The sequence below is a fragment of the Pavona decussata genome, unplaced genomic scaffold, assembly GCF_977016875.1.
Source record: "Pavona decussata unplaced genomic scaffold, jaPavDecu1.1 SCAFFOLD_44, whole genome shotgun sequence".
NCBI lineage: Eukaryota > Metazoa > Cnidaria > Anthozoa > Scleractinia > Agariciidae > Pavona > Pavona decussata.
In genome coordinates this window covers 1,014,699-1,029,817 of record NW_028145466.1, presented here as the reverse complement: position 1 = coordinate 1,029,817, position 15,119 = coordinate 1,014,699, and the positions used below count along the sequence as shown (strand labels likewise).

The window sequence follows — 15,119 nt, the reverse complement described above, 5'->3', positions numbered from 1 at the left end:
TAGTCTTAGTACACTGGGGTGATAATTTACAACAAACTTGATCAATACTTTTAACTTTTTGTTGATTAAAAAAACGTTTTGATGTAATCGACCAAATTACCGTGATACTTCCCCTTTAGTAAGCTACTATTTTACTTACTTTCAACACCTTTGGCATGAGAAACAGGGTAATTTCTACATATTAAAAACTTGAGAACATATTAAAGAGACTGCTAAAAACAAAGACAAGCTACCTGACTCATAAGTGACCTGAACATAAGCCATCTGTATACGGACAGCAGATTATCCTCTTCTTTAGCATGATCAATGTAGTGGTCCACATGCACTAAACTGAGCGCCAGGTTCTCTCCTTTGCAGGGATCCGTGTGGTCCTGGGGCCCACAGTACCTGATGTACATTAAAGCCTACAAGAACAGCAACGAACGGCTTCAAGATCTATTTGAGTTTTAAATGTACGTACTCTTCTAAATAACGGAGTCGAAGTATGCCCAACTTACCACGTCCTGTTTGGAGAAAACGCTTTGATAAATTGCCAACGGTTCGCTACTGGCGTTGTAAAATCGCTCATAACTGAAAGAGATGTTACAACCACTTTAGTTAAATAGCAAGACAAACCCAATTTGTAAAACAACCAATTACTTGGCCAACTCATCTCGTAAGAGTGTTGCACCAGTATTGCAAGGTCAAGAGTTAGAGTCCCGTTAGAGACCTTCCCCACCTCCCCCCTTTTTTCTCCGCAACACCTGAAGTAATTAGTTACTACAACCACTGCAAGAACCTCTTTCATTCAACGGAAATTTACATATACATGTATGGTCCCCAGCCCTGTATTCTTTCACTCGCCTGCGGATTTCGTAGAACGAGCGAGAAACAGGGGTGCAAGGCTTGCTGGGAACGACGCTAAAAATCCCACAAACCAACGCGCACCAGGTTCGACTAAAGAGAGAAGCCTGGGGGCGAAGCAAAACGTCGCCTTTCAACTTTCTAGGCATGCGAACGATTTATATCCAGCTCCCTCCCGCTAAAGAATATTAAGCAAAAACAAACTGGCGTTGTAGATTAAGGAAATGGTTTAACATTAGCAAATCTGGCTCACCCCTGATCATGCTGTCTGAAGTGAAGAAGGAGCGACTTCTTTACCATCACAAGTCGCCAATCAATAGTCACATAAACCTGGAGAAAAATGTACTGGGTGTTTAAATTTGAAACGATTAACAAATAGCGGTATATCAGAAGAGAGAAAGAGTTTGTCTCTGAGAATAACGCGTGCAGGGAAGGTCTAACGATTCTGAAGAAAATCTCCGTTTTCAAATGAAACTAAAAGAGGGCGACACTGAGACTTAGGCATTGGATATCAGGTTTTCAAGCTAAAATCAAAACAAAAAGCATGGATAGATGAATTTTTCAGTCATTGACAACAACATACTCGGAAAAAGAAAATCCGAGTGCTCCAAACAGGAGTTGAATATTCTATAGTGGAGACACGTACTTTGATATAGAGAGGTTGTTTTGACGTCACAGTCGAAATCAGCTGTGCGAGGATGACTTTCTTTCGTTGAGGTGCAACAATGTCGTGAAGGCTGCGTCTCAAACTTTCACCTCCAAGAAAAATCCCTGTAAAACACCGATACATTAAATCAATTCAACAGTGAAGATGCACAAGACTGTAGGGGATTATGGCAGATCTAAAAGTCTCTTACCAAGAAATAAAACGTCCTCCTTTTCAGTGAGGTCTACAAGATGGTCGTACACTAAAATTAAAAAGAACAAGTTATTAGTCTGAAGCTTAACTCTTAACGTTAAGCTTGGCGCTTAGCAAACCTCCCAAGTGCATCCTTAACTCAACATAATCTAAACCAAGAAACAACTGTTTTCATTGACGTGTTATACAAATCCTACATTTCAAAGAATTATTGATGAGATTGTGAGACCTTTTGTGTTGCTAACCTGAATGAATATCATGTTCCAAACAATTTGGCTCAAAAAGTTGAAAAATCCTGCCGCAAACCTAGAATTGTATTCGCGTGTAAATTAATACTAACGCGGGCTCTAGCTTTCTCCACCACGCACCCATGGGAAAAATAGACTGTGAGCAGTCGTACTTTTTCCCTCAGATCACGTGCGCCAAGTGACGGTAAAATTATGCAAATTAGAAAAGTGAACGAGGAGGGATTGGGGAGAGGGAGGAAAAAGGACTCTTTTCTTCCCTCTGCGCCCGCGTTTCTCTCGCGGCTCGCGGCTTCGCCGCTCCCAAGATCCATCGCGCGCTCCAGAACTTAAGAGAAGAAAGAGACTGTTTGCAGTCTATGGGCAAAACTAAATGTTTCACTGATTTATCAAAGCATGCTTTACTCAAAGGGGGAGTATCGCGAGAATTTGAAGTCATTTGAAAACCTCAAAAACATTTGCTGTCAACAGAAACAAGAAAATAATTGTCTAGTTTAGTTATCAGTTATCACCCCAGTGAAACAAAACTGTCGATTAGTGCCTCTAGTCAGAGACAGAGTAGGTCGGAATGGATTTGAACTTGAAAAATGTTAGGCTAATTGTTTTCAACATCTCGCATTTTTGTTTCCAAAATGCGCTAGAACAGATCAAGAGATGTTCCTTTCAAGAATTGTGTTGATTTCTTTCCTCTCGTTGTTCTAGAATTATTGTGTAGCTAAGTTAAGGTCTTATTTCACCATTTTTGAGAAAAGAGGTCAAAAACACCATGACACTTCCCCTTTAAGTTTACTTTACTTTAGAGTTCCTTCTTCTTTGAAGCTGACTTTGGGTGTTCCGCCCTATCATTATAAAAATAATAACATCAACTGTCCTTACCGAGTTTGGCAAAGTGAACTATGGCCTCGGACCTGGCGTGTCTCGAACCCTGAACAAAATAATGTTCCTCAAGATTCACCTCGTGTAAATATGGCATCATGCGACCATACAGGGGTCCAAAACCACTCAGTGCCACGTCTACAACAGTCTGCAAATAAATACAGGGTGGACACTTTATTTAGGTGTATAAGAAGAAGCTGCTAAAACTAAGCTACCGCCCTTTGCAAATAAAGAGAATCAAGTCAATAAAGTTCCTCAAGGCGAAGCGCGGGGTCAGTTAATTTAAGGACGGTGCCTACTAATACAGAGGTATTCTTGCGCAGTTTATTACTATGCGGGAAAAGCAGAGCATTGCAAAGGCTATAGGAATCCAACAAGAAAATTGGGGGTAGCCACGCATTTTTGAGAGATAATTAAGACATAATAATTCTAAAAAGTGCTAAAATACAAAGCAATGTATGGCATTTTTTTATCAAATTGAAGCTTCATTACCTCTGAAAAATGCATGGCTACCCCCAATTTTCTTTTTAAATACCAAGAGCACTTACTAAGTTCTGATTTCTCCGCATAGTTTTAAACCGCGCAAAAATATCCCTGTATTAGTAGGCACCACCCATATAAAACCCGAGTATCTCGAGATGCGCAAAACGTATGCGCAGTAACAAAAGTAGGCACCGTCCTTAACCCATGTTAGCGAGTTTACGCAACAGTACGGCTGATGTGGTGGGACGGCAAATTGTGCTTGTGTGACAAACGTGACGGCCAAGTATTCATGACTCTAGATGGTAACATTCCTACCGCTCGTAGTTTTCAGGTTTTCACAGACGAGAGAACACCAGTTTTAGTCGAAAATCGCCTAAAATTGTGAAGGTACTAAAATGCCTTGTTGGTCACACAATGATATTTCACCGTCCCCTTCCCTCAGCCGTCCTGTTGCGTGAGCTCACTACTAAGTACAAGTACCTTGAATCCAGAAACTGTCATTCTTGTATTGACTTTATTGGTGACACTGTGCAGCTTGGAGCGTAGATTGTTGTACTGTTTTCCGTCTAGTGCTGCTAAAGCACTTACCAAGCCTGGCAACAGCATCAACAATGTTAGAACGATATTGTTAAAGGTAAAGATGACGATGGCAAAACGTTAAGCTCGACTGTACATAAGGCAAACTACGTTTTAAGTTGTCACCTTTGGGAAAAATCCTACCCTACGAAAGTCATTCTTAACGTGCATCGACCGTTGTCTCCCGATAGGTGTTTATGGTGTGGGGGGTGGGAGGGGGTTGGGGATTGAGGGTGAGGGGGGGGGGGGGAGGGCGGACTGCCTCTCTAGGAGTACTGAGGAACCACCATAAATCATTATATTTAGTGGTAATGTTACGAAAATTGCCAAATGTTTTACCTGGAACATATCAAAACATTCTATAGAACAACGTTCTCAGATAGAATGTTCAGCTTTTCTTCCCTATTTTAAAGTAAATACGTAAAAGTTCTTGTAATAGCAGACAATGACATGATCTTACTAAAAACAGATTTCCTGGAAGTTCCAAGAACATTACTGTGTAACTATACAAGTATCAATTCATATCCAGGAACAGCAGTTTACTTGACATGTTTAGTCAACGCAGTGTAAAAGAGAACAAGAGTAGAGAAGGAAGTGTGAGCATATTTTTCAAGTGACTGAGTGCCAGGTCTTTTAAATGGCCTTGACCAGCTTTTTCAAGTATCAGTTTAAGGAACATAGTGAGGAGAAACTGTGTGCCGACTAATTGCTCTATGGCCGGAGCCACATATCAAGTAAGGAAGGCCAAATCAAGGGAATTTTTCTTACAGGCCCTCTACATTCAATACGCAAAATTTAGACGGAAGACTGATCTTTCTTTCAATTATTCTAGCCATTTGTTTATTTTTCGTCACTTCCGCCGTTAGGATCAGTCTGCCGTCAGTATTTTGTATTAGAAATAATTCACTGATCCAGGTCTACAAGAGATCCGGCACCACTCATCGGTTTGTCGCTGTGGTCTTGCAGATTTTAATTGTACTTGTTCCTCGACATGCAGACGGTTTTAAGGAGTAAGAAAACTCCCAGTAATGGAAGGACCAACAAAAAACTCAATCCACACATGACGCCAAGTTCGTTGGGGATTCGAACCCGGGCCACATTAGCCAGAGAACAAGCTACTTACCATATGCTTCGACACCAGGAATGCAAGACACAAAGTTTTGGGAGTCAATCATTTGAACAGATCCCGATATGAGTTTGGATAACAGCTTAGCGTGCTTTTCTCCAAACAGCTCCATCCTGTTGTCAGTAGAACGAAAAGGAACATTCACTGGCTTACCCTTGGACTTGTTAATGAATCGATGATGAAACCCCTGATGTAACATTCGTTCTGACGAAGGGCTAACGCTCCAAACGTCAGCACTCGAATCACTGTACAGTGGCCAATTTACCTTATCAACTCAGTTGATAAAACCAAACATTCGTAACAATCTATTCTGTCCAGTGCGCGGTACTGTTTCCAGTCAAGTCAATGCAATACAACAAATATACTCCTACGGTTCAAAGATCGTCTAAGCTGGGACCCTCCACCCTAAGAAATCCACTTGATAGTTGAGTGATCATAAAGCCTGGATGAGCTGAATGTCGTGTAAAGAGTAATAATTATAATATAATAACATATCTTTAAAGCCTGGTTTACACGTACGACGCAAGCATAAGCATAAGCATAAGCATAAGCACAAGCATAAGCACAAGAAACCTACGTGTAAGCCAGTGCGACGCAAGCATAAGCGCCTTGTCCTTGCGTTTGTGTTTATGCTTGCGTCGTCCCGGTTTACACGTACGACGCAACGACCCAAGCATAAGCACAAGCACAAGAGAATGAAACGATTTCCATTCTCTTGTGCTTGTGCTTGCGTCGTTGCGTCATACGTGTAAACCGGGACGACGCAAGCATAAGCACAAGCGCAAGGAAAGGAAACTGAAAAACAGTGACAAGTTGTCAGCGTACAATCTAGCTACTCATGCGTTGCCATTTTCTGCCATGTTGGAATTAAATCTCGCGCCAAAAGGCAGCCCGGCCGCGCGATTGCGCCAAATATGTTAGCTTCTGCGCGTATGTCACGTTATGCTTATGCTTATCGCACGTGTGAACATCCTTGTGCTTATGCTTATGCTTATGCTTATGCTTATGCTTGCGTTGTACGTGTAAACCAGGCGTAATGAACAACACTTTGGGCTAAGAATTACAGCGTTTTTCTTTTTCTTTTATAATTTCCACAACAATAAAACATTGAAAATCAGTACAAAGTTAAAAATTGAATGTTACCACTACTATATACATAAATTGAGCCAGCTAGTTACTTAATTTGGGAGAGTCTTTGGGCCCTAAGAATAAAAGATTGTCTGTAACATTCAGATCTCGATAGTGCCGGTACAAGTCTCTCCCAAGATTTTAGATTGTAATTGCGCTTAACTGGATCATCGAACAGGTAAGTAAAGCCTGCAAGAGGTTTTTCATTCATTCATTCATTGTGTTGTTTTTGGTTCTTATTTTACACCCCCCCCCCCCCCTCCTTCCCCAGGTGAGAAATACGAAAAACACTGGACAAGATCGCACACTAAACGGAGTGGTGGTAAGACTGAGCCGACACATTTTAACATAACAACAACAAGTCTTAAGTGACTGTGATTATGTTACCTGGTAGCAGAGACTGCAAGCTTGGACGCCAGTCTGGGGTAGGGGTTTGGAGGGATGAACTCTTCGTCAGTCACCAGATCAACAAGAAACTCGTGGAAGACTTGATCAAGCTTCGTGTCAACAAAGTACTGAAATGATCAACAGGAAATCGAACGTAAAAAACATTAAGAAAATTAGGTAAGTTGATTTATTCCATCTTTAAAAGGCCTGAAAAGCACTTTCGATCATTCAGGAATCAAACGGGGACAAAAGGTCTATCTTAGGCGATTCCACATTGCCCTGATCACCTATTGTGGTGACCACATTACGAGACTAGAAAACATTATAACGTCAATGTTTTCCTGCTTTCATTTAATGCTCTTGCCTTCACTAACAGGTTTGTATGTTGGTAACGAATGTTTGGTTCCATCAACAGAGTTGATAAGGTGATTTGCTCACCACAAAGAGATTCGAGAGCTGACATTTCGAGCGTTAGCCCTTCATCAGAACAATCGACCATATTGGTTACATTCCTGGTCCCTATGGTCCTTTAACTAACCCCTTTATCCATTTGTATGTTGCTAGGCCAAAACGTCTTACCTGCAGTAAGACAGTTTCTTTCGTGATAGCAGAGGGAGCAGCAATCGTTTTCGCTTGTGCTGCCACATCTAACACTGCAAGAGAAATAGATTTTAAAAGAAGTGCATTACGCAAAATGACCTTCTGCCCCGGTTGTTCAAAGAGCAGATAATCGCTATCCAGCGGATAAAATGTATTCGGTGGAGTTCGTTTCATCTTCTGGGTATTGTCTTAATCACTAAATTAAGTTATTTTATCCGTCCTTAGAACAACCACTGCTACAGTGAATCAAACCTAAATAGAAACGTTAATTCAACAAACACAAGCATACCAGGGAGAGAAGAATTTACAACTGAATTCGGTTTCATTGAAGATCATTTTTACAATGCAAAACATGATGTAACAAATCACAGAAAGGTAGAATCATGGAATTTTTTCATCAATTCATCATGCCTCACCGAGATTCCCTTGGCTAAGTATGTCTACTCGTTCTGCCCCGTGTTTAAACCTCTGCTGCACAAGGAGAGAACCGCTGTTATCCAAAGGAGGAAAATATTTCTATTAAGAAAAGAAAAGTAAACGGTTTTCATAAGTAATTATTGAGCATGCGACCTAGCCCAAAGGGTTGAAGAAGGTGTCAATCCTCTTACAATGGAACTGATCATTTGGAAAGAGATTAGGCATGGGCATGGCAAGCAGGAGAAAGTGACATCTATGAAATGGAGGAAAATGGATGCAACATGAGGGAAAGGACTCTAGAATCTACAACTTCCTTGACTCTTCCCACATCAGAAGGCTATGAATTCTTGGCCTCTTGGTCACAATGACATTTGATTTTTCTGTGCTAACGTTTTTACTCAACATCCTTCCAAAACTACTGCAGCAATACCGCGGTCAACAAGAAAGCCAGTTTAAGGCTAAACTGACGTTCTCAATGAAAACAGTATAAGAGTAAGTTACTTGCACCAAAAATTCCCCAGTGTAAAAGACCCTACAACAGTCAAACAATTCCCACAATTGCGAAGTTACTGCAAAGTTGCCAACGGAACACTATGAATGGTCACAGAAACCACAAGTAGTTATTTATTGAGAATAATGTTTTATTCAGTAAGTGGCGAGGCATACTCGGAAAAAAAATCCGTTTGCTCCTATCAGGAGTCGAACCTAAGACCTTCTGATTACTAGTTCGGATGCTCTACCACTGAGCTACAGGAGACCCGTGGGAGCTAAAGCCATTAAACTAGGTTCATATGACAAACATCCTGCATACTGCTACGATTGGAATGTCATGTGTAGCATATGTGCGATGGAAATAATGTGATGGAATATTTTAAGCCTGGTGAATAAATGAGAATAATGTATTATTCAGTGACACAGGCATACTCGGCAAAAAAATTATTATTCGTTGTTCACACTTTAAGCCTCGAAAGAGTGTTTTATCCGATTTCCAAAGACCTCAAAGATGGTTAAAAATATCGGCTGCACCTTCTTGATGTTTGGAAATTGGATGAAACACTCTTCCTGGTATTAGATATATCACATGAACATCTAAAGCGCGTGTAAACACTCATGAGAGCATTGAGTGAGTTGAAAAAACAGAGATGCTGAAAACGGAAAAAGGAACTTGGACTTACCATCAAATCGGAACAATGAAACAAAGCATCATCTAACAAACCAAGGAACACTGTTTCACAATATCTGTTCACCGCCTCTAATCCTTTATTCACCTGTAAGGGGATTGAACCACAAAGTCTACAAGGTTATGCTTTTTGACTGCGTTGTACACAAAGATCCATAAGCGTTCAGTTTTAGAGTAACGTACCCAAACCTTACACATCATTTTAAAGCTTAGGAAATGGAGAAAACATGGGAAATCAAAATTTCTTGGGCAAATGTTCTTTTTCCTTTTTTCTTTGACACTCTCAAAACAATAACAACTATTACTTATTATTAAAAAATGGATTATTGTATAATACAATTCCATGGATTTGATTGGCTTAGCAGTCATGGTATATGAGCCATTATACCATGCCCGAGAAATAGCGACCATTAAATTGTCTTCTGGTTCTTCTTGCAAAGCGAAAATCAGCAAGAACTAGCAATATTTCTTGATTCTTTTTAATAAAACAATTATTCCACTCGCGCTTGTTGGAGATGAGATGATTATACGAGGCGCGTTGGCTATCTATCATCTCATATGCAACGCGCGCTCGGCTAATGATATAATAAATTATTTTTAACTATTACACGCTATTATTACTGTACACCGAACTAAACGGTTACAAAATGTTGTAACTGTACCCACAAACTGAGCGTGGTTTATAAACGTAAATTGCCCGCACCTCTACGGAACCTCCGATGGTGATACAATATTCAAAAACTCATTAATAATTCATAAGCCCATTGAGTATTAGTATGCGGTGTTTTATCAGCTGATAAAACACTCCTCATTAGTATGCGGTGTTTTTCTCGTATGCTGATTTCCAACGTTCACAAAAGCATAGTTGTTATGAACTCTATTGACACAAGCTTTTCCAGGAATGTTTTTGAAGCCGTTCAAAAAACTCGCAGCACGTGTTTTAAAACGGGGTTTAAAACCACTTGGCTGTGCCTCGTTGTTTTACACCCGATAAAATACTCCTGCTCGTTTTTTAAACATCACTTAACCGTACCTCAGAGGTAAGTGGTAGGGCTCCAGTTCTGGTCTTCCCTTCCAAATGAGGATTGATAACTGTCATGGAGTCTAACATCTTGAGCAATACTTGTCCATGAAAATTGAGATGATTGCTTTTCTCCCTTCTAACAGAAAAGAAATAAAACTCAACATTTTAGGAAGGCTGGAAAATGACAATTGTAAAATTTACTTGGTATGAAATTTAAATATATTTGCAAACAATTGCATAAAATTATGCTACCAGTAATTTGTGTGGAAACGAACAGTAGACTTGAAAAAATGGCAACTTCAAGCGGGGGGGGGAAACGTTTGCACATCTAATAGAAAATGAAAGGCGTGAATGTAACTAACTAGAGTCCTATTTTTTATTAATATTATTTCTATTACCTATTTTGGCAAAGAAAATTACATAAAAAGTTCATGAAAATCTGCCCCATCTATCTTCGTTTTTCTTTAAACCTATTTAAACGTTTGATACAAAAACAGCGCATTTGAAATATAATTTGAACATACACTGTTTATACAAGATAAGCAATTGTAACTCATTTTTCCCTTCAAGTTTTTCGAATATGAAATAAACCTCTTGTGAATATTATATGAGACTGTGAGGCAAACACCATTGTAGAATAATGTGGTTTAAACGTTTTTGTTGTTGTTGTTTAAAATTTTTCAAACAAGTTTAATTTTATTCTCCTTTGCCTCAGATTAATTGTTCTAATCCGAAAAGAGGGAAACAAAATCGTAACGTCCTTTATCGTTTAAACAACCAAAATTATATCCAGAGTTTTGAACAAAATAAATGTGATCCTCACAAGGAGTTGCTGAAAAAATCCTTCAAAGAATGTCTGTACGCCAAGAAATGGGCCTGTACAACATCCGATGCACCCAGCTGCAAAGTTAGCAAAAATTAATTATCAATTTTGTAAAGTGTCTGTATTCCCAATAAGACCCTTCACGGTAAAATTCCCCATTTTGAAAATCATGGGAAAATAGCAGAACATATGGTGATCGTCAAATGGAGCTTAAAATCTCAAAAAAGCTATAACTGTTAACTAAAGATACAAGAGACTGTAGAGTTTTCTGTCTAAATTCGAGGTGTGTAGCTGGCCCAAAAGTGTGCAACCCCTTTTTAATTCCCATACATTTGTCTGTGATTTTTTTCTTGTAGTCTACGTGGACTTCGACAAGGTTTTATAGACAAATGTAAGGAAATTTTAAAAAGACGATTATATGCTTTCTAGTTTAGCTACATCCTCAAACTGGAAGAAAACAATGTTCGGTCTAGAATGTCAAGCACAGTTTATTCAGATTTCAAATGAAACAGAAAGTATCTAGTTTAATGGCCTTAGCTCCCACGAGTCTCCTGTAGCTCAGTGGTAGAGCATCCGAACTAGTAATCGGAAGGTCTTAGGTTCGACTCCTGATAGGAGCACTCGGATTTCCTTTTCCCGAGTATGCCTGTGTCACTCACTTAATACACCATTCTATGTCTTATCACGTATACAAACACACTATTTTGTGTACTGTTTGTTTTCTCAAGATAGCGGATTTACCGAGATAAGCTCTCCAGTGGACTGATCAAACCACAACTCCTTTCGAGCCAGTAGAACAGCCTATAACTATAAACACCAGCAACTGACTAAAACAAAGATACTGGAAAGACTGTGGTCCCCCAAAAATACCCTAATCATCAATTTCATACCCTAGAACATCCTTCACACTTCTCCATTACTTCTCAAACTCGCTAATAATTCAAAAGCCAAAGACAAAAGAAATCATGCAACGTGACGTTTTTGGATATCTGATGAAAAACTCCTCGTTTTTGCATCCTTAATTTCTCCTTCAAAATAGGTTTGTTTGGGAAGTTATACGAACACTCATCACCGTGTTTCATCGCAATATCAAAACCCTCGCACTTCGTTAAAAATACTCCGCTATGCGTCGTATTTTCAACTCTCTTCTCGGTATTTGATATGTGATGAAACACTGAGAACTTGGAACCAGCCATGACTTGAGTTACACAGCTGTTTCTACCCTTGGCAATGAGTTAATTCTGACTTTGCAATCTGATGTAATGCACCTGATGTATTTTGATAAGTGCTCTTTTACCACTCACCCCGCATGAAGAAAGGAAAGTCACAAGCTCTTGAACCACAAGGTTTTGCTGTATAACAAGATGTAGTTGATAAGCAGTGCTCCTCAGAAGTCTGTAAGCTTCCACGAGACACGCAGATTGCTCTTGAGGGTCACCTCTACAAAAACATGACGATGAAACACAAGCATAGAATAAAATATATAGGTCAGTTAAAAAAATCCACATTGATCAGAAGATGCAAAATAAAGGATGGTTTAGATGGTAGACCTTTGTTGTGAGCAATGTTATATGAAACAAGGTATTATGTTGTGTACATTAATAAACCTACAACTATTACTTGCTTGCGATTTACGCGATGACAAAAAAAATTTCATAATTTTTTTGAGAAATGCTTTAAAACAGTAGAGCAACCATAGGCTCAGACAATGAAGAATGATGGGAATTGCCCGTATACGATTTTTTTGTCTGGAATTGGTGATGTTCACGCGATAAAGTGGAGTAAGTTTTTGTGGGAAACCACTTTTGCTGGAAATGAATGAACGGTAAATGAATGAAGCGTAAAGCAACGGATTTACATGCTGCCTTACCGTGGCCACCCAACGAACCTTTTTTACAAGTTAGCCATAAAATAAAAAAAATCGTGTTTTCAATAATTCGTTGCTGTGTCACTTGCCTGTTGGACATTGCAAGGAGGTGTGACTGTTACTGAAATTCGCGTATCCTGCTTGGCTAACTTGTAAAAAAAGGTTTGTTAGGTGGCCACGGTAAGGTGCGTCACACTGTAAGATTGGGGCCATCGTTTCCTGAAGGAAATGAAGACCACATGCAAAAATCTGGTGGATCTGAGCTAAAACAACAAAGAAGGATATATAATGCACTACGAGTCGGTTATGTACCGAGCCCTTCAAATCATGTGGATGGGCAATAATTTGCAAGTTTGAAAAAAGTAGATGTATTAAAAGGACCTACCTGTTTAAAAGAACAGCAAGAATAACAAAGTGAAGCATTCTCATGAAATTAATCTCTTCTCTTAGATCAAATATTTGGTCTCTAAAGTAGGTTCTGCAAAAACAGTGATTGTGATAATTTAGATTTATTTGGGTCGAAAGTTTCAACTGACGATTTGCCCTGAAATTTCTCTAAAGTACACACTGTTACTGCTGTTACAAAATACTGAGAAATATCACATGTACTGACCTATTGATAGAATAAATGTAGCTTAATATACACTGCACCTTAAACCGATCAAAGAAAATATGAACATTATTGTTAGCACACATTCAGCACTCTAGATTACGGCCCAAACAACACAACATTCATCCCTCTGGGTTTTACAATGACCCTGTCATTTTCCACAGAACAATTCAGTTTGTTTGGGTCGAAAGTTTCAATTAACGATTTTTCCTGAAAGTTCTGTAAATTACATGCTGTTATTGCTGTTACACAATACTGTAGAATATCAAATTTGTGATTGACATGTATATTAACCTATTATTACAAGAAATATAGCTTAGTATCTTGAGCTGATCAAAGAAAATATGAACATTACTGTTAGCACACATTCAGCATTCTAGATTAAGGCCGAAACAGCACAACATTCATCCCTCTGGATTTTACAATGACCCTGCCGTTTTCCACAGTACACTCCTACTTTTATACAAATAAAAGACTAGTATTAGACAAATCTGTGCACATTCGTACCAATTTAGGCCATTTTACAGCCATCTCACAATATACCAATACAAACTGGCCATTTTGCCACCTACAGGAAACAACTTGCCACTTATCTTGAACATTTTGAGAGGGTACGTTCTTATTTTCTCAACTTGACTGATATGTGTATTTCTGTTTACCAGCAATCCTCATTTAATTTTTAATTTATTAGCTTTGCTGAGATCAATACAGTACAACAAATATGGAACAAATAAGAAAAGAAAAAAAAGACAAATACAGGCAGCCAAGGCAATTACTGCAGGCCTGGAACACACAAATAGGATAAGATTATATGAATTAAATAAATTAAGACCAGTTTGCTAGAAACAACACTTAATGCTTCCTTATTAGGGTTTGTTTCACTTACTTTATAGCACTTAGGGCTTCTTCACTGTAAGGTCCTCCTGTGAGATTGTTCAAATCAGCAGCCTGTTCTGTTGACCCACTAGCCTGACTTGCTGTCCTGCTTACTGTCCTTGACTGTAGCTGAGCATTAGAAGTGTCTCTGTTTCTCCTTGATCTTCCTCCTACAAAGACACACTTTTCAGTTGAGGCATCATATATACAAAGCATAATTTCAATAATTTTTTTCACAGGTTTCCATTGAACCTAATCTTCTATTTTAAATATCTAAATATATACTGCACTCTCTGATTGGTGGAGACCACACAACAGAACTATATGGAAACAGAAGACTACTTTGAACATGATAGAAATTCATAATTTAAGAAAACTAGTTGATGGTTCATGTTTTAACGGTATGCTTTGTGTTCTCAGACTTCCACTCTCTATGAAACAAAAATGAAAGAAACCATTAATGTTTTTATTTTCCTTATTATTTATGGCTGACCTAGTTTAAAAAGAAAAGGAGTAGTTTGATTGGTTCCCAGAACCAGAGTTTTGCTAGAAGGACTAATAAGATGAACTACTCACGTTTGAACTGATTTCACTGGATATTTTTTTACACAGAAAAAAATATTCTTTTGCCTCATCTGGGTGTCTTACCCTAACCCTAACCCTATTTGGCATCCTAAATTTTAGCGGTTGAGCAAAAGGCGTCAACACAAGGACTTAGCTTATAATTACTTCTTGCTAAAGAGTGAATCAACTCAGGCAAGGTATTACTGAACATAAGAAAAGAAATTAGCCAAGCACTGGCTCCTCTTTTTTGATACTAACTTGATGATTAAAGACACGTAAGTCAATTCCTTGTCTTTTAGCCTTTTGTTCAAAAACTAAATACAGAACTAACATTCTTAGATGATAATCTTAGAACCAAACCACTTAAACTTACTGGCATTATTTGCTGGAGTGGCTGAGGACTGTTGAGCTCCTGGATCCAAACTGGCATTAAACCAAGACAAGTATTCCTTGATATGGAAACGACTGACAAACACTCCTTCATGAGCACTCCAATATGGGATGGAAGAAGCCGGTGTTGTCCTACACATAAAAGGTTGGTTGTGCTCAGAGCCCTTCAAATACATGACGCACTACAACAAACCCAATGAGAAGTGGTAGGGCTGACTGAAGCAGGGGATGCAAGCTCTATATAT

At 38.9% G+C, this 15,119-nt stretch overlaps 1 protein-coding gene across 2 annotated transcripts in view; it reads right to left on the bottom strand.

Moving 5' to 3' along the window:
- Positions 1 to 15,119, bottom strand: part of LOC146482749 (uncharacterized) — a 37,560-nt gene that overhangs the window by 14,436 nt on the left and 8,005 nt on the right. For both annotated transcript variants that reach the window (XM_085106809.1, XM_085106810.1), the window contains exons 11-28: positions 14,858 to 15,006; positions 13,931 to 14,090; positions 12,820 to 12,912; positions 11,872 to 12,007; positions 10,568 to 10,644; positions 9,754 to 9,880; positions 8,716 to 8,808; positions 7,540 to 7,639; positions 7,103 to 7,176; positions 6,524 to 6,651; positions 5,006 to 5,121; positions 3,787 to 3,899; positions 2,824 to 2,971; positions 1,701 to 1,751; positions 1,490 to 1,614; positions 1,097 to 1,173; positions 498 to 570; positions 234 to 404 (exon numbers count right to left, since the gene is read on the bottom strand). In XM_085106809.1, the coding sequence (XP_084962935.1) occupies positions 234 to 404; positions 498 to 570; positions 1,097 to 1,173; positions 1,490 to 1,614; positions 1,701 to 1,751; positions 2,824 to 2,971; positions 3,787 to 3,899; positions 5,006 to 5,121; positions 6,524 to 6,651; positions 7,103 to 7,176; positions 7,540 to 7,639; positions 8,716 to 8,808; positions 9,754 to 9,880; positions 10,568 to 10,644; positions 11,872 to 12,007; positions 12,820 to 12,912; positions 13,931 to 14,090; positions 14,858 to 15,006 (2,011 nt within the window). The remainder of the gene's footprint in view (positions 1 to 233; positions 405 to 497; positions 571 to 1,096; positions 1,174 to 1,489; positions 1,615 to 1,700; positions 1,752 to 2,823; positions 2,972 to 3,786; positions 3,900 to 5,005; positions 5,122 to 6,523; positions 6,652 to 7,102; positions 7,177 to 7,539; positions 7,640 to 8,715; positions 8,809 to 9,753; positions 9,881 to 10,567; positions 10,645 to 11,871; positions 12,008 to 12,819; positions 12,913 to 13,930; positions 14,091 to 14,857; positions 15,007 to 15,119) is intronic.